Here is a 21796-nt window from a genome sequence, read left to right as displayed (position 1 = left end):
CTGGCCTCAAGTCCTGGTTCCACCATTCAGTAGCTGTGTAACCTTTGGCAAGTTATTGAACCTCAGTTTCTTCACCTAGAAAATGGAAATATTTTTTTTTCTGCCCCACAAACCTCGAGATAATGGATCTGAGAGCACTTTTTAAGTGGAAAATGACCAGATGTAGAGAGAATACTTACTAGAAGACACATCATATCACTTTTCTGGGCCTCAGTTTCCTCACTATTAAAGGGAGACGGTAGCACCTACTTCCCGAAACTGTCATGTGACCCAAATGAGAAATCACTGATAAGATGCACTTGTCAGTGGCAAACTCACCCCTTAGCCTTTCGCCTGCCTGGCTATTTCCTTCCTGTCCTTGTGTCATGCAGGCTGCTCAATTTAATGTCTACTAATTCTTTTTGCCTTTATCTGGGAAGTAGTTACAGCACCCACCCACAGCTGCCCCTACTCCCACCCCTGGGCCTTAGCACACACCCCTCACCCTGATGGAACTTGCAGAAAGCCTTCCTCCTCTCCCCATCACCTGGCAAGGTGCAGCACCACCCAACAGGAACACGGACTCTGCAGCCTGGCTCAGGGATCCAGGGCTCGGTCCATTTGAGCAGCTGGCCTGGCCATGAACAAAAGCAGCTTTTGTGTCAGAGAAGGAGTTTGCAATTTGGCGGCGGTGGTGGGGTGGGTCAGTCATCTGCCTCCTGCATCATCACTCTTGTGTGACTTGCCACGAGGGCTGGCAAGCCATGGCAGTGAACAGGCTTTGTCTGCATCTGTCACTTGGTGTGTTCCTTTGGGATTCCAGGCCACTGTGTGACAGAGTGCCCAAGTGGCTGGGGCCTCCACAGAAGCCCAGCCTGGAGTTGATGGGCCCTCAGAGAGCATCTGCTCCACCCCCTCATTATACAGATGGAGATCCTGAGGCCTGTGCAGGGAGGGGCAAGCAACTCAGGGCCCTGCACCCAGGTTTTGCCCTTCAGTATTTGCCCCTGCCTTGCCCTGCCCTGCAGATTCAGTCATCTTCCAGAGGTCTTACGGGTCTGACTGGCTCAAACTATCAGGTCAGAAGGGACTCCAGAGAAGTCCCACAGTTCTCTAGGAGGAACATTTCTCCTCTGTGTGGTATCCTCAGGTAACCCATGCCAAAGTCTGAAAACAAAAGCTGGCCATGCGCAGGTTCTTAGATAAACAGTGGTGAGTCTTGAACAGAGGGGGGGGGGCGTCCACACACATAGCAGTGAAAGGGATGGTGAGCCGGGCTGTCCCTCTGTACTTCCCTGACAACAATGCGTTGGAAGCCAGCCTGCTGTCCTGGAACCCTGAAGGAGAAGGAGCCTTGTGAAAATGCTCTCGCCCGCCAAGAGTTCAATCAGAAGGCCTGAATGGCAGGATTTAGCCCCACGTCAGCTGCATCCCCCAGACTGGAGAGCTCAGGGGCAGGGACCACGTCCCTTGTCAAAACAGAACCCCAAACCCTGTGTAGTGAGAGGCTCCATGAGGACAGGGCCTTGTCTTGTTGTCTTTTTTTTTTTTTTAATTAATAGCTACTTTATTTATTTATTTATCTTTGGCTGCGTTGGGTCTTCGTTTCGTGCGAGGGTTTTCTCTAGTTGCGGCAAGCGGGGGCCACTCTTCATCGCGGTGCGGGGGCCACTCTTCATCGCCGTGAGCGGGCCTTTCACTATCGCGGCCCCTCCCGTTGCGGGGCACAGGCTCCAGACGCGCAGGCTCAGTAGTTGTGGCTCACGGACCCAGTTGCTCCGCGGCATGTGGGATCTTCCCAGACCAGGGCTCGAACCCGTGTCCCCTGCATTGGCTGGCAGATTCTCAACCACTGCGCCACCAGGGAAGCCCTGTCTTGTTGTCTTGAAGTCTGGGGTGGCCCCAGCCTGATAGGAGGGTCCAGAGGGGCTCTTCACACTCAGGGCCCAGGGGCAGGGCCTCTGGGTCAGGGTCCCCTCCCTTCCTGCTCACCCCTCCTTTCCTGGCTCTTCTCCGCCCAAGCCTGGATGTTCTATGTTCTAGTTTAACCAAGGAGGCTGTTCTCTTTGACCAAGTTATTGTCCTCCATGCCTGGTGGTGCCACCCATGCCCCCTTCTGCCTTTGACTTGCTGTATAACCTTTGGGCACGTTACTTGCCCTTTCAAGTCTAATGATATCTTCATCTGAGCCTAAAAAGTTAGATGGACTAGGTCAGCAGGCTTGCAAATTGTGCCTCCCAGTGGCTGGGGAGGAGCCTCAAGGCCTACCTTGGGGATGTTGGGGGAGGGAAGAACGAGGGAAGGCTGAGCCTGGAGGCTCAGGTTCCCATCCCTACCCCACCTTGCTTCAATCAGAGCCATGCTGCTTTTCATCTGTTTTATACATTGAGCTTCCACACAGGATTCGGTTTGGGGGAAAAAAAAGTCTGCGTCTAAGAAAAAGCAAATGGACTAGACATGTCCTTACACCTGGGCCTCAGTTCCCTTCTGAGTGATCATTACAGGCCATAATACAAGTCCAACCTTTAGAGCAGTGCCCAGCACGTAATGATGATGACAATAATAGCTACCATTTACTGAGCACTGTATGCTGGGCATCGCTTAAAGGCCGTACCAGGGTCAACTCATTTGTTCCTTCTAAATCTTCTCAAGAAGGCACAATTGATATCTTCATTTTACACATAGGACACTGAGGCACAGAGAAGTTAAGGAACTTGTCCAAGATCACACAGCTAATGGGGGGTACAACTGGGATTCGAATACAGGCATTTTGGCTCTAGTGCCCTCCTTCTTGATCGGTCCAACTATTGGTTCTCCATACATATTTAGTTATTTTTGTTATTCTTATGGTTATCTCCATTGGTATGTTCTCTTACCCTTCATCTGAAAGTTGCGCTGAGTTCACCTCTCAATGTGACTGTGCACCTAAAACCAGACCGTGGCTGTAGAGTGGGTGCATTCCTGTTCTGGCAGCCAGCCAGGCCAGGCTTCAGGGTGCCCTTGCCCCAGATCTGCAGAGATAAAGCCTATGGTCTGGGGCCACTTCCCCAAACAGTGGGCAGTGGGAAAAGACTGAGTTTGCGAAGAAAATAATGGACTTGAGGATATGGGGAGGGGGAAGGGTAAGCTGTGACAAAGTGAGAGAGTGGCATGGACATATATACACTACCAAACGTAAAATAGATAGCTAGTGGGAAGCAGCCGCATAGCACAGGGAGATCAGCTCGGTGCTTTGTGGCCACCTAGAGGGGTGGGATAAGGCGGGTGGGAGGGAGGGAGACGCAAGAGGGAAGAGATATGGGAACATATGTATATGTATAAGTGATTCACTTTGTTATAAAGCAGAAACTAACACACCATTGTAAAGCAATTATACTCCAATAAAGATGCTAAAAAAAAAAAAAAAAGAAAAGAAGAACTGGCTCGCATGCTCAGAGCCTAGAAGAAGCCAGGGAGCAGACCGGCGGGAACCTGTAAAGTGGCTGGATGTCCCACAGGTGACAAGGCTCTGCTGACTTGCTCAGTTCAGCCCTTACTGACCCATCACTCTAAGTGTCCTCCATTCGCCCAGGTCAGCCTTCCTTCTTATATTTCTTCTCCTTTTCTGGCCCCCCTCTGTTTTTCTCTTCCTCTCCCCTCCCTCTCCTTGCTCAGCAAGGCTCATAATAACTTGCTAAACCACAACCCTCATATTTCTTATATTTCCACTTCCCAGGGAAGTTTCTCAGCTGGTCCTGACTGATTCTCCTAATTGATCCTCCCACTCTGGCCACATTCATCTCTTCTCGGGCCCCACCCATCTTCCCCAGGCTGGATCCCCTAACTTGAACCCTTCGGCCCAAAGCCTTGCTCCTTCTCCCTACCTTTACTTGGCTGTCAGAGCCACTAACTCCCTGGGTGAGTCCCTTCCCTTTTCTGGGTCTCAGTTTGTCCATCTGTTAAAGGTTGAAGGGGAGGAGCGATTGGACTAAATGATATCCGAGGAGTTTTCTAGCTTTAATTTCCAACCCTTTTATATCTGGTCCATTTAGAAAATTGAACCTTCTTGGCCACTTTCCTCTCTCTCTCTCTCTCTCTCATTTATATCTATGTATCTGCACACACACACACGCAAATGTGTCTGTGTGTGTGTGTGTGTGTGTGTGTGTGTGTGTGTGTGTGTGTGTGCTGAGAACTCTGAAAACACTACTTAGGGTCAGAATCCGAGGAACTGGGAGCTGAGGGAGGTAGAGGGTGGGAACAGGAGTTGCTGAATTTTCAAAGTAGAGCAGCATTTTAAAAGCCAAGTGACTTTAGAAAAATGGTCCTCTCGGTTGAGGTTGAGTTTGGCTCCAGAGGAAGCTCAGGGAACTATGTGCCCAGAACCAGGGCAGGAGCAAAGCACTGACTCCGCTGGGTGTGGTGCACCCCCTGGGCTTGAGCTCCATGCCTGCCCCCCGCCCCACCTGACAGTCACCACTTGCCTGTTCCAGACAAATCATCAGAACTAGGGGCAATGGGGACCCAGTCCCAGATGGGCCAAGGTTTCTGTTCTCAAGGTGCTTACAGTCAAATTGCAAAGACAAGCATGGAGATAAATAGAGCATCCCTTAGAGTTTCCAAAATGCTTTCATTTCTTTTGTCTCATTTGGTCCTTACAACAACCCTGTGAGATAGCAGGAGAGGAACTGTTATCCCATTTTACAGAGCAGAGGACTGAGAGTCAAAGAGAAGACAGAATTCACCCTAGCTGATCTGACCGGCAAGTGGAGAGCTGAGACACAGACCCAGGTGTTTAATTTCCAGAGCCAGTGCTCCCTCCAAAGCATCATGCTCTCTCGCATTTTCAATAGCGTTGACAATAGAAGCTTTCTGGAAACTACCGGAAAAACTTCCTAACGGTGGCTAATTCTCAAAAGTGGGAGTGAGGAGTTATAGGACTTTGGCTCTCCATTTTATATCCAGATATTCAGGTTAAAGTTTTTCCTCAGAGAATGTAGTTTATTTCGAATCCTTATGAGAAGGAAATAGCTCCAACACAAGGCAGAACATGATCCATGCTCTAAGACAGACAAACAGTATGCAGAGGATTTGAAGGTGGTGGGGAGGGGACACTATTTGAACTGGCTGTCAAAGAATGGCAAAGGTCTGAACAGATTGAGATGGGGGTGAGGAGACTCAGAATCCCAGGGACCACAGCAGCTCTCCAGCCCAGCAGCTGTTGCTGACTTCTGCGACAGCAGCCCTGCCTAGAAGGAATTTTGCCTGAACAATTAGGTGCATAGAGTGGGCAGGATTTCCTGTTTTCTTTCCTTTCTTCATTTTATATTGTGAGGTACCTGGCCCTGAGTCCCAGCCTTGGGAAACACCTGCTTCACCCACCCGCCCCTCACCTGGAACGTGATCACAAATTGCCCTGGAGATGGGCCAGTCCAGCCAGACCCAGGCAGAAGGAGCCCTAGGGACCAGGAGGCTTACAAACAGAAGGGGGCCCAGGCAGGCCTCCCCACACTGCTTTTCACTAAGGTCCAGGATTCAGTATCAAACTCTCAGATGATCAGATTGATCACATTTTTGGAAAAACAAGGTCAAACAACTTTCCGATTAAGGGCCGTACAACCACAGTGTGTAGGAGATGGAAGGGCCTTAGAGGTCACTCTATCCAATCCCCTCATTTTAATGATGGGGAAGTTGGGGCCCAGAAAGAGAAGACACTTGCCCAGGGTCACAGAGCTGCTAGCCACCAAGCCATCGTGCCTGATTGTAACTTTAGCCCAGCTGACGTGTGACCCTTGCTGTGTGTGAGCCAGGCCTCCACAGGGCTCATCGGCAGATATGAGAAAGCAAGCACATCTGGTCTTTGGAGACTGGAGGTATACAGAGACACATCTGATACTTCCATCACTCTGCCCGAAGCTGCCTATACACACTGCCTCCCTGGAGTGGGGGTGGGACTCCGGAGCCATCCAACCTGGGCCCTCCCCATCAGAGAGGCCCAGGGGCTCATTCTTGAGGCCTCAGCTCCTGCCTTCTTAATCTCAAGTCAGACTTCTGGACTGGAGAAAACATCTCTCCCTTCCCCCACTCTCCTGCTTGGACTGGTCGTGATGGTCACTTTTATAATCATTTAATAACTATTATTTGTGTATTGCCTGGGAGCTTATAGAGCTGTCTCACTCCCACTATCACAGTTAGTTCCCACAACAACCCAGGAATTGGGTGTTTGGATCTTTATTTTCAAACTGAGAAAACTGAGGCTCAGAGAGGTGATCACACAGCTGATAGGTGACAGAGTCAGAATTCAGACCCAGAGCTGTCTGAGTTCTTCAGAAACTGAGCCCTTTTCATCAGCCTAAAGCCACCTTTTGCACTGGTTTCTTGGGAAGGATGGATGGGCTGATAGAAGGATGGAGCAAACAGTTCTTGAGCACTCTCTCTGTTGCTGGCTATGTATTAGGCGTGAGGATACAGAGAGGAATGAGACAAAGTTTCTGCCCTCAGGGAGCCTACCAGTTCAGTGAGTGCTTCTCAAACCTTTGCACCAGGGTACCCCCAAACGACTGAACAGAATGAACTCATTCCCCACACAGCCCCAAGGAGCCGGGGAGCCCATGTTGCCAGCCATAAGTGAGAAATTTCTTGGAAGTCTCCACTTTTATCTTACAAATTCATGTGAATTTTGCATGCTATTCCATTACATATATTTATGCTTGTTTTAATTCAAAAATGACGTTTTTCCCCCAGATCTTTTAGGGAGAATGAGCTATTCCATACAGATGCTCTTGGAAACATCTGGGAAGAGGTTCTGCTTACCTCTGACCCAAGGGGACACAGAGACCCCTTTGAGAAGCAAGAGAGAGTAGCACGTTTTTGTGTGGTGAAGGTTAAGATTTTGGTGAAGAGGCTATATGTGTGTGTGCATGCATTCACACATGTGACACGTATAGAAGCTCTGTAGAAGCTTCAGAGGTGGCCAGAACTGTTTCCTTTGCAGGACCATGTTTCTTTGGCACCGAGATGATCCACACTTCTACCCTGCCAACTAGCTGTGAACTAGCCATGTTCCTCAGCCCAGAAACCAGAACTGGAAAGGACACTAGGTGTTCTGGAAGGTTTTGTTTTTTTCCAAAAGACCTTTTGCTCTGGCCATTTTGGTAACTGTGGTTGGGAAACAAGATGGCACCACCTCCCAGCAACAGAGAGCTGAGAGGGGAGAAAGTCAGGCAAATTTACAGCAGCTCATGTGGGGCAATGAAGTAATTATCCTGTGAGAGATATTTAGGGACTGGCAAAGTGCTTCCCTGCTTTTGCTGGTTTTCTCAAGACAAGAAGCATGTACTTTGCAAAGTCTGAATGCTGTTCTGCAATTTGCATGTTCTGTTAATTAATTAATTATGAATTAATGAATTCATTATTCATTCTGGGTTTTTTTGCTTGGTTTTAAAGGAAGGTTCTAAGTGCCAGCCTACTTTGATGATCCTCAGGGAAACAAGAAAAGGTGCTTGGACCTTCTCTTGGGCCATAGGTTAAAGGGAACAGGGCATCTCTGGGGGCCAGATGTGCTGATAACAGCAGTGAGATCAAAGTATGATCAAAGCGCCAAGTGGTGGATGTGGGGGGCGGGGGGTGGTGGCCGGGAGCATTGGAGATTCTGAAACAACTGCCCCTCCCCTCCTTAAGGGTCTCCTTTGGCCGTTTTCTTTTTCCAAACGTTGAAGGGTTTTGTGTTTTGTTTTTAATAAGGAGACCATTCCCTTCCCCTGTGGAATGTATTCCCTGAAATATCCTGCTCCGGGGGCACATGGACACAGAGTTGGAAGCCTCTGTTCTCAGGAGCCCTACTGCCTATGTTTTCATTTTTCTTCTTGAAACGTAAACCAAATCAACTCTTCCTGTTTCTGGTTTGGGGATGTGGAGGGTCACACAGCAGGGACCCTCTAGCAAACAGGTCAGAAGGGGCCTCTGAAAGCTGCCCCTTGGCTGCCCTGCCATAGGAGAAGGGCTATAGGAATGGAATTTAGTCCCATGGAAAGAGGAGGAGAACAGCATCCAGGCTGTGATGAGGAAACAGCTCTGCTTCCGATGCCAGTTTGCTCTCCTTTGCCTTTGCCCTTAGCCCAGGCTGATGAAAGCCTGGACACCACGGAGCTTTCACCAGCTGAGCTGCTGATCTTCAGCACTTGGGTGCTGTCAATTGGGAGTAAGTTTAGGAAAGAGTCATCAGGACTGTGAGAAATTAGGAGTGGGAGCTGTTCATTCTGTGGAAAGACAGATTCTGGGAGGACATTATACATGAGTGGGGACTTGGGTTCTGGTCTCAGTTTTACTGCTAAGTGCTGTCTGCTGTTTTGCAGATCACCTACCTTCTCTGAGCTTCAGGTTCACCAACTGCAATGGGAGCATTGGACTGTATGAGCTACAAGGTTCCTTCCATCTCAGACTTTGGGAAATTCTAAATGCCATCAGATTGGCCATAGGGGAAGAAGGAATAGAACAACTTCCATGAGACTCCAAGGGGTGAAAACAAGACCACTGGGTGGAAGTTGTGAGGCAGATTCTGGCTCCATATAAAGAAGAACTTTCAACCGAGTACAGGATGAAAAGGGATGCTTGACGATACCTGGAGAGCTTGGTCTGAGCCTGACTGGGCACATAGCAGGAATGGTATAAAGGGTGAGCAAGTGTTAGCAGATGAGCACTGGACTAGAGCAGTGGTCTCCAATATCCACTTTTATGTGGCCAATTTCAGTCTCCAAATGAAACCTTTATGGAACTTCCAAGAGGTGAAATAGATTTGGTTGAGTGAAGCAACCCCCCCAAATCTGTCCTCTTCTCACATCTCCCAGTGAATCTCTGGGGACTCTAGAGTTCCTCGGGACTCAGTTTGTAAGCCACTGATTAATATGAATATGGTCCTTAAGTGCCCTTCTTGCCTTGAGGTGTAGGCAACCTCCAAGTTTCAAGGGTTTGGTGGAAACGTGTTTTACATGAATCTGTACCACTGGCTGCAACTGTTAAGCCCGTCAAAGCCCTGTCTCAAGACAATTTGTCATCTGGAGCCAGTGGGGGCTCTGTGTTCATCTGTAATAGCTAGTTCAGAGCTGAAGTGATAGGGAAGAAAGTCTGCTGAGAAAGAAGTCACTAGTCTAATTACCAGAAGTTCCTTTGCTATGCCATCAAAAATAAAAGACAGTCCTTGGCAGATTCGTTGTTTCTGTGAGGCCCTGTGCTTAGTTCTGGGAATACAGAGGTCAGTCAGATATAGTTATTGTACACGAAGAGCTCATGGTCCATGGGAGATACAGGAAAGAAAAGAAGCAAATGCAGAACTGCATGATGTGTTATAATAGAAATATGGACAAGATGGGCTTGTCCAGAGGACCAGAAGACGGCTTGACAAGCCAAGTAGGGGGACTGGCAAAGACACCCACAGTGGAGAGTCCAGTATGAGAGTTCATTGTATGCATAGGGAATTCTGAGTTGTCCCATGGGGCTCGGAAATGTGGGGATGTGGTGTGAGATGAAGTAAGAAAGACAGGTTATTAACTTGTGAAGAACCTTGATTGCCAACACAAAAAATCTGGACTTTGACCAAAGGCAGGGAACAATCAAAGGTTTTTTGAGCATGACCAAATTTTTCTTTTAAAGAGAGAACTCTGGCAGCAGTATGGGAGGTGGATTGGAAGGGAAAGCATGCTGGCAGGGAGACCAGTTAGGAACTGTAGCAACCATCCATGTCAGAGATGCTAAGGGCCGAGATGCAGGGCTACGGCAGCGTGGGTGGAAAAGAAGGGGCAGATTTGAGAAACACTACGGAGAAGTTTCATGGGCATGATTTGGTGACTGCATGGTAGCGAATGAGATAGGGAGGAGCCCAAGCGATTTCCATGATTCTTGCTTGAGTGACTGGGTGGATGATGGTACATTAACCAAGCAAGAGAATCCTAGAGAAGGAGAAGGTTTCCAGGAGAATGATGAAGAACTATGCTCTTTAGTGTTGAGTTTGAAGGATTCATGTGAGCTTCTGGTGGAAGCGTCCAATAACACTTTCCAGACCTGTCATTCCATCTGCAACTCCCATTCCCTCCCCAGCCCCTGGGTAGCTGTCCCATGCCACGCAGCCCTTGCTCTGATCTTCTGGTTTGGCCCAGGCTGTGAAAATGGCCAACTAAGCTGTGCCTCAGGACATTTGCTTGGCTCGTATCGGTAAGCCTGGGCTTGGCTTTCTGTTTTGTACTCCTGACAGCAAGCATCGGGGACCTGGACTTCCCAGCCCATTTTGACCCTAAAGGAAGCTGTTACTCTCCTCCGTGGGTCTGGAAATCCTTCCCCTATCCAAAAGAACATCTTGAAACTGCCCTTTTCACTGACCCTATCCCTGCCTCTCCCTCCTTTCAGCCTGACTCTGGCAGGGACAGGGGGTGGAGGACGACACAGAGTAGAGTGCAAAGGACCTTGGGACCTTCTAGTTCAACCTTCTCATTTTTCATACAAGGAAACTGAGGTCCAGGCAGGGGAGGCAACTAACTCAAGGTCACAGAAGGAGTTAATGTCAGACTTGGGATTAGATCTTAGAATTTTCAACTCACAGTCCAGTGTATTTTACCTTGGCTGAATTCACTGCAGACCATGGTTGAAAGATTTCCTGTCTCAAATGATAATCAATTCCAGATACCCCCTAAGTCGGTTTTTATACTATTCCAAGTTGCTGGGTAAAATATCTGTCAAATGCTAGATAAGCTATGCCCTGCAAACGTTCTTCATAAAATGGCAAATGTTAAATGGCCAGATCTGTCAAGAATTAGTTACTGTAATGATTTGGTCATTTTCAAAAGAGAGGAAGTTAATTGAATTATTATTATGATGATGATTTTCATAGACTCAGTGTTTTGGTCTACTGTCCTCTTGAGCCTTAGAAGTGACGTCTAATAGCAACTTAAATAAATGCATTTAAATAAATGTATTAGTTTCTATTTTTTCCCTTTTAAACTAGTCTCTCTGCCCTCTCAGAACTGGAGGGAGGGGTCTGGGCAGCTGATGGACAAAGTCCGGTGCTGAGTCCAAGCCTGCAGCCAGGCTGGAGCCAGTTGGGTTGGGGAGCCAGGGCTCTTGTTACAGGCCAACTATTACCCCACAGGTCGCCTCAGCCACTTCAACAAGAGAGCTTGAAGAGAAGCCCTGAATGGCTCCAGGCAACAAAAGGAGCCTTGTGCACTGGGAGCAAGGGGCCTCAGGGAGGATTTGGTGCAAGGGCAATGGGAGGGAAGGTCAGCTGCCTTCTCACCTCTGTGGACTGCTGGGAAGGGGAGCTAATGAGTTAAACAGAAGTGTAGGGTCTGCAAGTCAAGAAGTCGTTGAATTTCAGAGCAGCAAGATACCTTAGAGGTCATTTAGACCAAACTCTTCATATTATAGTTGGGAACACGAAGGCCCAGAGAGGGGAAGGGGCAGGCCCAAAGTCACACAGCTGGTCAGGGGCAGAGCCAAAACTGGAACCTAGAACTTCTGGTGCCCTAGTCAAGTGTTCTCTCTTCAGTACCTGTGAGGCAATTCAGAATTGTGGATTTTGTTTGGAGGGAAGGGGCTCCTTTTAGGTTCCAGAACCTATTTCCATCTCAGGAGCAATTCATCCCTAAGTAACACAACATAAGGAGTATGGAGTGACGCAGGGAGCCCGGGAGCACCGAGTGAGTCTTGGCGTGAGCTCCAACGGTCTGAAGGCCTTCTTGACCTGCCGGTTTGTGTTACCGCTACCTCTGTGGTTTCCAATGCTGGGTATATATGCATGGGATGGTTTGGAGTGATGATACACTGATGTTTTGAATTGTGATAGATATATGTTGAATTCAATATGCATTAGGAAAGCTGTAACTAGTACCTCAACCCCTCGCTTCATAGATATTTACGGCTTAAAGTGAGGTTATTGTTTAAAATCGGGTTGAGTTAAAGAAACATAATAAGTACATAATGGCACAGGATGAAATAATGGCAAAAATTGAGAAGTTGGTTCACCAATAAGTGAAATTTGGGAAACATTGTGCTAGTAGATTCTTGGGCCATGATAGCAGGACCACCAAAGTTTATTCAGGCTATCCTCCTGGGCCTGGGCAGCATTACATATGTTGAAGCCAGTTGGACGTTCCTAATGTTCTCCTGTGCAGACGGTGCCAAAGGTTTGCTCTGTCGGTGAAACCACTAGGACAAAAGCAGTAGCGTGGTGGCAGAGAACCCTTTGATTGACTAATCTTAATAGGAAGAAGATTACATATGAAAAGCATACTCAATTATCAGCTTTGAGTCAGCGTACTGGCTTCTCCTTCTCTAAAATGTCCCTGGGCCGTCCTCCCCTCCACCACTTCTGCTCTACTCTGGTGGAACTTGTAAGAATGGCATATGAGAACACAGCAGGCTCAATGTACAGATAGAACACTGAGAGTTAGAAAGGGGAAGGTTCTTAAGATCATTCAACCATGAGTCATACAGTCAAGACTGGATCCCAGGTCTCTTGATTCCCAAACAAATGCTTATTCCACCAGTGCTCCACATTTCCTGCCCCGCAATTCCTTCTCCATTGCCCTTTTTGCACACTCCCCTCAACCCTACTCCCAGCCCAAATCAGGCATCTACAGCCTCCACTGAAGTCTTGGCTAGTACAGCTCACTTCCTTTAGACCTTCAAAATTCATCAAGGGCCCAAGAAGCTGGTAACATTGGTCACATCCAAGAGGATTGCTGGGTGGTGGAGAGACAGAAGTGGGAAGATTTTTATTTTCATACCTCTTGAATTTTAAAACAGGTGAAGTCATTACCTAGTCCAAAAAAAATCAATAACTAAACAAACCAAGAGTTCTCTCCCTCCTTGAGCTATATCTCAAAAATAATCACATTTGCTCAGCACTTTGATGTTTTAACGCACTACCTCTTGCGATCCATGCAAGACCCCCATGCAATAAGCTCCATTTTACAGATGTGGACGTTGGTCCAGAGAGAGGAAGTTTCACGCCTGGGTCCACGCAGTGAATTGGTTATGAAATTTGGTATACAATCCAGGTCCTTTGATTTTCAGTGCCTCGCTGCTTCCACTGCCGTATCCACATAAACTCTTAATTTGTGCCAGATTGTCTTTGGATCAGCCTGAGACAATGTGTTCACACTTGCCCTTAAATAGACATTTTCAAACTTTAACCTAAAGAAGTAGCACAAAAATCAGTCCCAGCTCAGTTCTGCAGGTGGCAATCTCTTCTGCCTGACCCTGCCCTCTAAAAGACACTCCTCTTTCCTCTAGAAACCACAGGCCACTCAGCCACCTGGTGCCCACCCGCCCGGGATTCAGCACTGGCAACTCAGCCTGGCACAGACATTCTAATGAGGCAACTTGGCAGCCGCTGAGAGTGCTTTTGTCTGGTGGGGGGGGTCACTATTTCAGGGCCTGAGGGTTTCTTTTTAGCCTTTGCAGCTGGTGTCTCTGAAATGGAGAAGTTTGTCCTTCCCCCGGTATGGGCAGCCCATAGATCTTGTGCCCCCAGAAGTCTCTGTTGCAAAGCAGGAACTGTGCTCAGCAAGAAGCCCTGGAATGGTGATAGGGGAGGCTTGGGAGGGGGTGTGGCACAGAGAAACAGATGTGTGCTGTGTGCTGATCAAAGCAGTGTTCCTGCTCCAAAATAGGTCCCCTCTCATCTGCTGTCATGGCAATGTAAATAAACACCTCGCCCTGCTGGCTCTTCTTCTTTTTCAGCAGCCACCACCCAAGAACTCAGGGTCCTAGGTGGAGAAGTCCTTGAGAGGTAACCAGATCCCCTCTCTGCCTCCTGGTAAGACTGTGTCCAAACCAGCTCCAACAACTTGGGGAGGTGCTCAGGAGCGAGGGCTCGGGTTGTCTCTTCCAACATCTTCCCAAGATGCCTCGCGCAGGCGCTTAGTATGCCGCTTCTTAATTGGTGTCTTTCTGTTTCCGTGACCCCCCAGCCCTAATTGCTGTCTAGCAGCCATGCTCATTCAAGCCCTGAACTCATCCTGATGAAAACCTGAAGCCAGTGGGAATGGCTGAGATCGGGCTGGAGCCAGGAGGATGACCTAGATGACCTCAGCAGAGCCTGGTTGATGCCAGGAGTCCAGGCTCTGGCAGCAAATTCATTCCTGACCAATATCCTTCTTTCTCTTCCTCCCCAAAGAAGTCATCCCCCTCTAGACAACTGTGCCCTCTTCAATGGAAGGGAGTTGCTCCAGAATGCCACCCACTTGTCCACACCCAAGTAGGACACCAGAGGCAGAAGGCAGATAAGAAGCCAACCTCAAAGAAACTTGTTAGAGAGGAAAGGGAAAGATTTTTCTCCCTCAAGGCTATATATATATATATATATATATATATATATATATATATATATATATATATATATATCCCTTCAGCCCTAAGTAACCCTCTTGGTAGACTTCCACACAAGGTAAGCATTGGAAATATCACACACTGAACTCCAAATGCCAAGTCTCTTTCCTTCACCCTCATCTTACCTGTTCCCTTTCCCAACATATCTCCCACCCTAATATACTTCCCAGTAGAAAGAAGGCATCTGAGAACAAGGGAAGCGTATGGGTGGCTGCCACTTGCTGATAGCTCTGTAGGGAGATCCTCCCCTGGCTCCCTGACTGGAGAAAACCTGAGAAATACAGAAGTTCTGCACACCCACTCACTTCCAGAAGACCAGGCTGAGGAGCCCAGGAAATGCCCACTGGAGGGAGACAGAGAACATCTCCAGCTTCAGCATCTAGGACATCAGCTCCACGGTCCAGGGACCCGATCAGCTAGTCTGTGAGGACCACTGAGAAGCTCAGTGCCATTGCATGCCACTTCTGAGCCCTACCTCATGCACTTACCGGCATTCTTCCTCCCCTGCAGCAATGGGAAGCACTGTAAAGGAAACAGAGGAGAAATTAAGGCATTGCAGAGCCCCACACAATATCAAAACTGGAAGGAATCTTTGAAGTCAGCAAGTTCAATCTACCCATTTTACAGGAAGACACACGGAGGCCCACAGAAAAGGAAAATGAAGTACAAGTAGGGAGCAAAGTGGAGCTTAGAAGCCCAGACTCCTGACCGCCCACTCCATACTACTTTCTCCCACTCCACTGGCTGACTCCTCTGGTTCATGTCATTCTCATGGAATAAGAGCACCCCCAAGTCAGGAGATCAGAGGCAGTCTGTGCGGGTCACAGTACTGTTCCAATGCCTGACAATAAGAATTATCAAAGAATCAGTCAGCATTTGCTTGGAACATGCCATCCTTGGTATAGCATCAACCAGGTTAGAAGCAAGGTATGTTGGTGGGAAAAGCAGTATTTGGAACTGGAAAGCTGAAGTTCAGGGCCACCTTCCCCTATTTATTGGTTATATAACATTGGACATCACCCATAACCTCTTGAAACTCAGTTTCTGTATCCATAAGCCTAGGATAGTAATAATCCCAACGTCACAGATTTTGTGAGAAACTGATATACACAAAAGCATTTTTAAATGATAAAGAATATTATAAATTAATTCATTCAACAAAAATTTATAGAGCACCGATGCCCTACAAGGCACTATAATAGGATGCTAAGGATATAGCATAGATTCAGACAGATAAGGTCCCTGTCCTCATGGAGCAGGGACAAACAATAAATAGGTAAACAAATAAATCAATAAGGAAATCACAGACATCACTAAGAACCAAGAAGGAGAAACTTTAAAAAACATGATGAAGTAGAGAATGATAGGGTAGACAGAAGAGGCGGGGATTGCTTTAGAAAAGGTGACCAGAGAGCATCTCTCAGGGGAGCTGAACTTTGAGCAAGGCCTGGATGACAAGAAGGAGCCAGCGATGTGACAATCTGGGTGCAGAACATTCCAAACAGAGGTTAAGAGAGTCAAGGGCCAAATTATGCAGGATTTTGAAGGCCAGGGTGAGGATTTTGGCTTCGATTCAAACGATGGTAGGTAGCCATTGGAAGGCATAGAACAGGAGAATGGCAAGATCTGACTTCCATCGTAGAGAGATCACTCTGGCTGCTGTGTGGACAATGGATTTTGGAGCTACAGAGGAAGCAGGGAGGTCTCTTAGAAGGCTTTTGCAGTGGTGCAGGTAAGCAATGTTGGTGGCTTGGGCTAAAATGATAGTGGTATAGATGTGAATTCAATAGTTAAGGAAAGATGGGCTTCCCTGGTGGCGCAGTGGTTGGGAATCTGCCTGCCAATGCAGGGGACACGGGTTCGAGCCCTGGTCTGGGAAGATCCCACATGCCGCGGAGCAACTGGGCCCGTGAGCCACAACTACTGAGCCTGAGCGTCTGGAGCCTCTGCTCCGCAACAAGAGAGGCCGCGATAGTGAGAGGCCCGCGCACCGCGATGAAGAGTGGCCCCCACTCGCCGCAACTGGAGAAAGCCCTCACACAGAAACGAAGACCCAACACAGCCAAAAATAAACATAATAAATAAATAATAAATAAAAATTAAAAAAAAAAATAGTTAAGGAAAGAAAGAAGGGTTCCTCTTAGAGGTAGAAGGGTTGTCTTGCCTATTCTCCTGCCTTCATGCAGCTAGTCTCTAAGCCAACCAAAATATTATAAGGAAAGGGGTTGCCATAGTACTTTTTATCTGTCTTATCCCTGCACAATGATTGCCACACCAGGTGCAGACACTTGACTACAATGATTTCTAGTCCCGGGAGATTAATCTCAGCTCTAGATCACTCTGAAATGACCAAAAGTCAGATCCACCCTCGTAGACCACAAGACAAAATCTGGTGAATCTCCAACCCACAATTGGCCACAAGAGAGTGTAGGGGTAGGAGGTGTCCCCCCTGAGTGTTCATTGGAAAAGTCCTCAAGGGATGTTAGTGTGAGGGAGATGGACAGTTCTAGAACGAGATAGGTGTGAAGAGAGGGGAAAGACCAATCGAGAAAGAAAGATATGAAATTCTCCTACAAACTCCAAAGTGGACCCATGATTAAGCAACTCAATATAATTCTCAGTGGTGGACAAAAGGGGAGTTAAAAAAAAAAAGGCTGAGGGGGTGGGAGGGAAGGTGGAAGCAGGGCCTTGTGAGGTCCTAAATGTGACAGTTCTGGAAAATTAGGAGACGAACTGATGGGTAGGGCACACTGTTACTCTGCAATCCTGTTCTATTCTTATTAAATTCCCTCCTCTCCCACCCTACCCCCTAACGCACCATAGGTGTAAGAGAATTAAAGATCGTTCAGGAGCTAATTAAGCTTTAAATTTACACAGGGATTTACAGGTTACAAATAAGTAAACGTGTTTGACTATCACAGACATGGTAGGTTTTCTTATACTCATGTGACACATAAAGAACATGAGGCCCAGAGAAGAGAAATGACTTTCCCAAGGCCACACAGCTAGTACATGGCAGAACCAAGTTTACAGTTTAGGCTTATGGGGCTCCCAGTTTTATTGCATCCTATTCTTTTTTTCTCTGGGTCCAGGATAACCTGGCCTAGACCAGGACCATGAAACCCACTCAGCTTTGGGCCCTGATCCTGGTGCCATTTTGGTAGCTGAGAGGTTTACAGGGGAAACTGAGGTATGAACTTTTACATCTGAGAATTTTGCTACAGGGGGCGAAGGTTCTTTTTGTTTCTGGGTTGTAGAACATATTCCTGTCATGTGGAGATTCTGGACAGAGGAGCCAGGAGTCCAGCAGTTGCAGAAATAGGCACTCTGGAACAAGGCCTGGATTGGTGGTGACAGTCTTCCCATCTGGTGGGTCATTCATTCATTCATCCATTCATTTACTATGAGCCTCTAAGGGCCAGGCCCTTTGATAGGTACCCAGGGATTCAGATAAATTAAACATGTTCCCCACCCTTGAGGAATTCACAGCCAGGTGGGGGCAAGGGGGTAGGCCACAAGTACAAATCATCACAATTCCATGTAAGTACTGGAAAAGAGCATGGCTGGAAGAGCAGAGAAAAAGTCAAAGAGGTGTGGAAGCGTGAGGTTTAAGGAAATGTGTATAGTCTGGCTGGAGAGCAGAGTGCCAGACAGAGAGTAAGAACTATGTGTGGAGCAGCGGTCGGGGCCAGATCATGAAGAACCTCGTAGGTCAATGTGATAGAACTTGAACTTTATCCAGAGCCCAGTGGGGAGCTCTTGAAGGGGCCTAATCAGGGGAGTAACAGAGTCAGGTTTATGTTTCAGAATGTTACTCTATCTGTTGAGTGAGGAATTCATTGGGAATGGGGATGGGGAAGGTTAGGCAAAACTTGACACGGGAAGGCTGGAGCAGATAGGGTCAGTGGCCTTTGGGATGGAAAGGAGGGGACCAATATATGAACTGTCTATATAATGGAACCACAGTAAATGACAGGATGTGGGAGGTGAAGAGGGGAGTCAAGGATGAGTCCAAGCAAGGTTTCTGGCCTGGGCAACCAGGTGGATGGAGGTGTTATTAACTGAGGTCAGGAACAGAGGAAAAGGCCTGGTTGGGGGTAAGTGGGAGGGGAATCTTCCTTTTGTAATGAATCTCGCTCTGAATCTCTTGGATTTGAAGCCTGTGTGCAGCGTCTGCTCAGAACTATGCAGTAGGCCCTGTGGTGGACCTGCAGATACAAACTTGCACAGAAGCAGATATGGGCCTTACGCTTGGGGTGCTTGCCATCTAGTGGGAGACAGAGTGGCTAGACAGAAAGAGACAGATCCAGAGTTTTTGACAGAAAAAGGGAATCCTGTTGAAAGAGTGAAAAAGAGAGAGCCAGAGCCCAAAGGGGGATGGAAACAGGAAGCTGGTTGCTGGGTGAGAAGTTGCGGGATCTGAGAGGGGTGGTTGGAGTAGCAAAGGCTACTGACAGGCTTTGTCCAGACCTGAGGAGTCCTCAGCGTCATTGGCGGGTTTGGAGCTTGTTCTCCCAGCATCCTCTATGCCCAGCCCTTACCCTGCTATCTGAGCGCAGGCTGGTGGGGACTTTTCCTCCTTTCCTTGCCTGGCTTCCCTGCTCCCCCTCAACCCCTGGCCAGCCCTGTGCCACAGGCCCCAGCCTGGGGCTGGTCATGAGAGCACGTTCTTGACATTCCAGCCTCCCCCAGCCCTCTCAGCTGGGCCACACAGAGCCCTATTCACAGCCTGACCCCTCCCTCCCTCCTGAGTGGGCTCTCACTGCCCTCAGGCCCAGCCTGTGTGTTGCCAACACAGACTACGGCCACTGTGGGAGGCAGGCTCCCCTGATCCCTTGGTAGCTGATTCCTCTGTCTCTTGGGGTCTCTCCGTCGGGAGAAGGTGCAGTGGCTTTGGCTACTTGTATGTGCATGAGAGTACATGTATATTCTATGCACTCAGCCAACTTCCTCTAGGCTGGGCCTGAAATAGAGGCTGTGTCGGACTGGACACAGGGGTGGATAAGACACAGGTTGGGTCCTTAAAGGAGTTCATGGTCCAGCTTGTAGGTCGCTGGGTACGTGGACTGCAGTGTGCGTGCTGGGGCTGCATTGAGCCTCAGTTGGAGCATTAGTGTCATGGTGTCGCTTTTAAACCCCATTCCAGTGGCCTGGGAACATGTGCTCATGTTCAGGGTGTGATATCTGCTGCGAGTGAGGTGCTGCAGCCCTGAGGGATGCCAATCGCTCCCCTGGGAAGGACAGGGGAGACATGGTTTAAAGTGGGACTGAGTGACAGCAGGCATTCTGGGCCTGACCGCATGCCTTTGACGAGTTCTTTGCTGGACCTCAGACTTGTTGCCTATAATAAGTGGGTCCCTGACCATTCTTATCCTTTCATCACAAGGAAGAGGGTGAGGGACAATCCCAGCTGGGAAAAGACACTGGAAGAAATGACTTCAAGAAGGCCTTTGTAGAACTCAATCTGGGACAGCACTTTGAGGAATCCCCAGAGGGGATTTTTTTCCCTTCTCTGGGGGTGCGAGCTGTCCCAGACTAGCTTGGAATGTGTGAGCCTCTCAGAAGTCCTGACTCTCCTTTCCCACCCACCAGAACTACCATGGTCTAATACCCCACTCACCCACCCCCAAGAGGGGATCTGACCTGTAGCCTTAAGAATGCTGATCTGTATATCATTTTATAACTCACCCTGTGACAGATAGCCTGCTGCCTTGGGCTCGTTTTGCCTTGATTCCTTCCTGCCAGTCCTGGTGGGGTGTCCTTTACTCCTTCCCCACTCCCCACTCCTCACCTGGCCTGCAAGGCCACCCCAGGCCTGGCTCCTTGCCTTTGGGCCCCTTTCCCCCCAGCCTTCTCCAGCCTCGTGCCCTACTGCCCTCCCCTCCTCCACAGCAGGCGGAGAGCCCGGCCAGAGAGAGGAGAGAGAGTGCAGCTGCAACCCCCAGGGGTTCTCTGGATAATCTCAGGAATGTCACATCCCAAAGACTTAACTTTCCCACCAGCCAACAGGGACCCTCCTTCCTGCCCAGAGCTTGGGAGTCCTTCTAGGAGAGGGGCCTTAGATGGGGTGAGTGCAGGAAGGGACTGGAGAGAGGAGACGCAACGATTCCAGGGTGGAATGGGGCCTCTCTTCCAGACTCTGAACTAGTTTGGCCCAGGGTGGGAGTAGGGGTGGGGTAGGAGGAGTGAGGGGAATGGCTTAAACAACTCACTTTCAAAGCCTCAGGGTAGTAACATCAGTGTTTCCTACTGTCTTTATCTCCACAGGATGTCCCCAAATCTAGGCTCTCCTCAGGCAGGTAGAATTTCTCCCTATTCTATGGATGAGGAAACTGAGGGCCCAAGCTATGAGCCCAGGATCACCTAGAGCAACCTATAGACTATCTTCAAATTTAACTCAGATTTTCTGAGTACCTACTATGCAGCAGGCACTTTCACATATGTCACCCTTGCAATCAGTTTTGAAGTGGAGACTATTATCCCCATGTTGTAGATGAGGAAACTGAGTCTCAGAGAGGGAAAGAAGAGGCCGAAGCTGGGCTTGTGGGTCAGCATTCCATTTCCGGCAGCTACTACATTGTATCATTATACCGCATTCTTCTCTCAACTCTCAGGGGGACCCAAGCCAGAGTAGCTGGAAAGGCCAGGGAATGTCCTCAACCCATGCTCATTTCCAGGGCCTCAAGCCCTATTCCCCAAATGCAGAGCTTCCTTTGCTCTGTCCCTTGGCAGCTGCAGCCTTGGAGCTGCTGGTCTAGCTGGACTCCAAGGTCCCTAGCGGCAGCGGCAGCTCAGGGGTGGGCCAAAGGGACGCAGTCAAGGAGCTCCACTCCCCAACCCCACTGTGAAACCTCTGACCCCACATCCCAGCACAGGCTGCCTGAGCCGCTGCTCCCTGTTATTTTTACTAGTGATTTGGAAATGCAGGCCAGGCCTCCAGCTCTCCTCCAGCCCTAGGAGCTGCTGGGAGGACCAGCCTCCAGGGCAGGTTCATTTCTCTGAACCTGGGCTCAGCTCCACTCCCCAGGGACCTTGAGTAGAAATCACTGACATTTGGGAGCAGTTCTTTTTTTCACTTGGCTTAAAGGTTCAGAGAAGAAACGCACAACCTAAAAGGTGAGAATTACGCTTTATTTGGCAGTCTTTCTGAGGACTTCAAGCCTGGAAGACAGCCTGGAAGACAGTTCTGAAGGACTGTTCTGAAGAGGTAAGGGAGGACCCTGGATATATAGGGGTTTTGCCACAAAGACCAGGTAGTTGGAACATCAAAGGATTACCGTTAATTAAAGAAAACCAGACATCTCAAGTTAATGCATTTAGCACTTTTCTATGTATGGGAAGATGCAAGAGTCTTGCTTTTTTTTTCAGTCAACAATATTAAATATAATGAGAGTACCGGAGCTGGAAGGACTTTCAGAGATAAATCAACCTAACCCCCTCATTTTATAGGTGGAAA

At 48.6% G+C, this 21796-nt stretch overlaps 1 protein-coding gene across 1 annotated transcript in view; it reads right to left on the bottom strand.

The window, feature by feature from the left end:
* Positions 1 to 21796, bottom strand: part of STARD8 (StAR related lipid transfer domain containing 8) — a 71038-nt gene that overhangs the window by 43937 nt on the left and 5305 nt on the right. The window contains exon 2 of the mRNA XM_082376557.1: positions 14829 to 14862. Within this exon, the coding sequence (XP_082232683.1) occupies positions 14829 to 14862 (34 nt within the window). The remainder of the gene's footprint in view (positions 1 to 14828; positions 14863 to 21796) is intronic.

This window comes from Balaenoptera borealis, assembly GCF_965194805.1.
Source record: "Balaenoptera borealis genome assembly, chromosome: X".
In the NCBI taxonomy this organism is placed as follows: domain Eukaryota; kingdom Metazoa; phylum Chordata; class Mammalia; order Artiodactyla; family Balaenopteridae; genus Balaenoptera; species Balaenoptera borealis.
The sequence above is the reverse complement of the archived record's forward strand: the minus strand, read 5'-3'. Positions and strand labels throughout refer to the sequence as shown.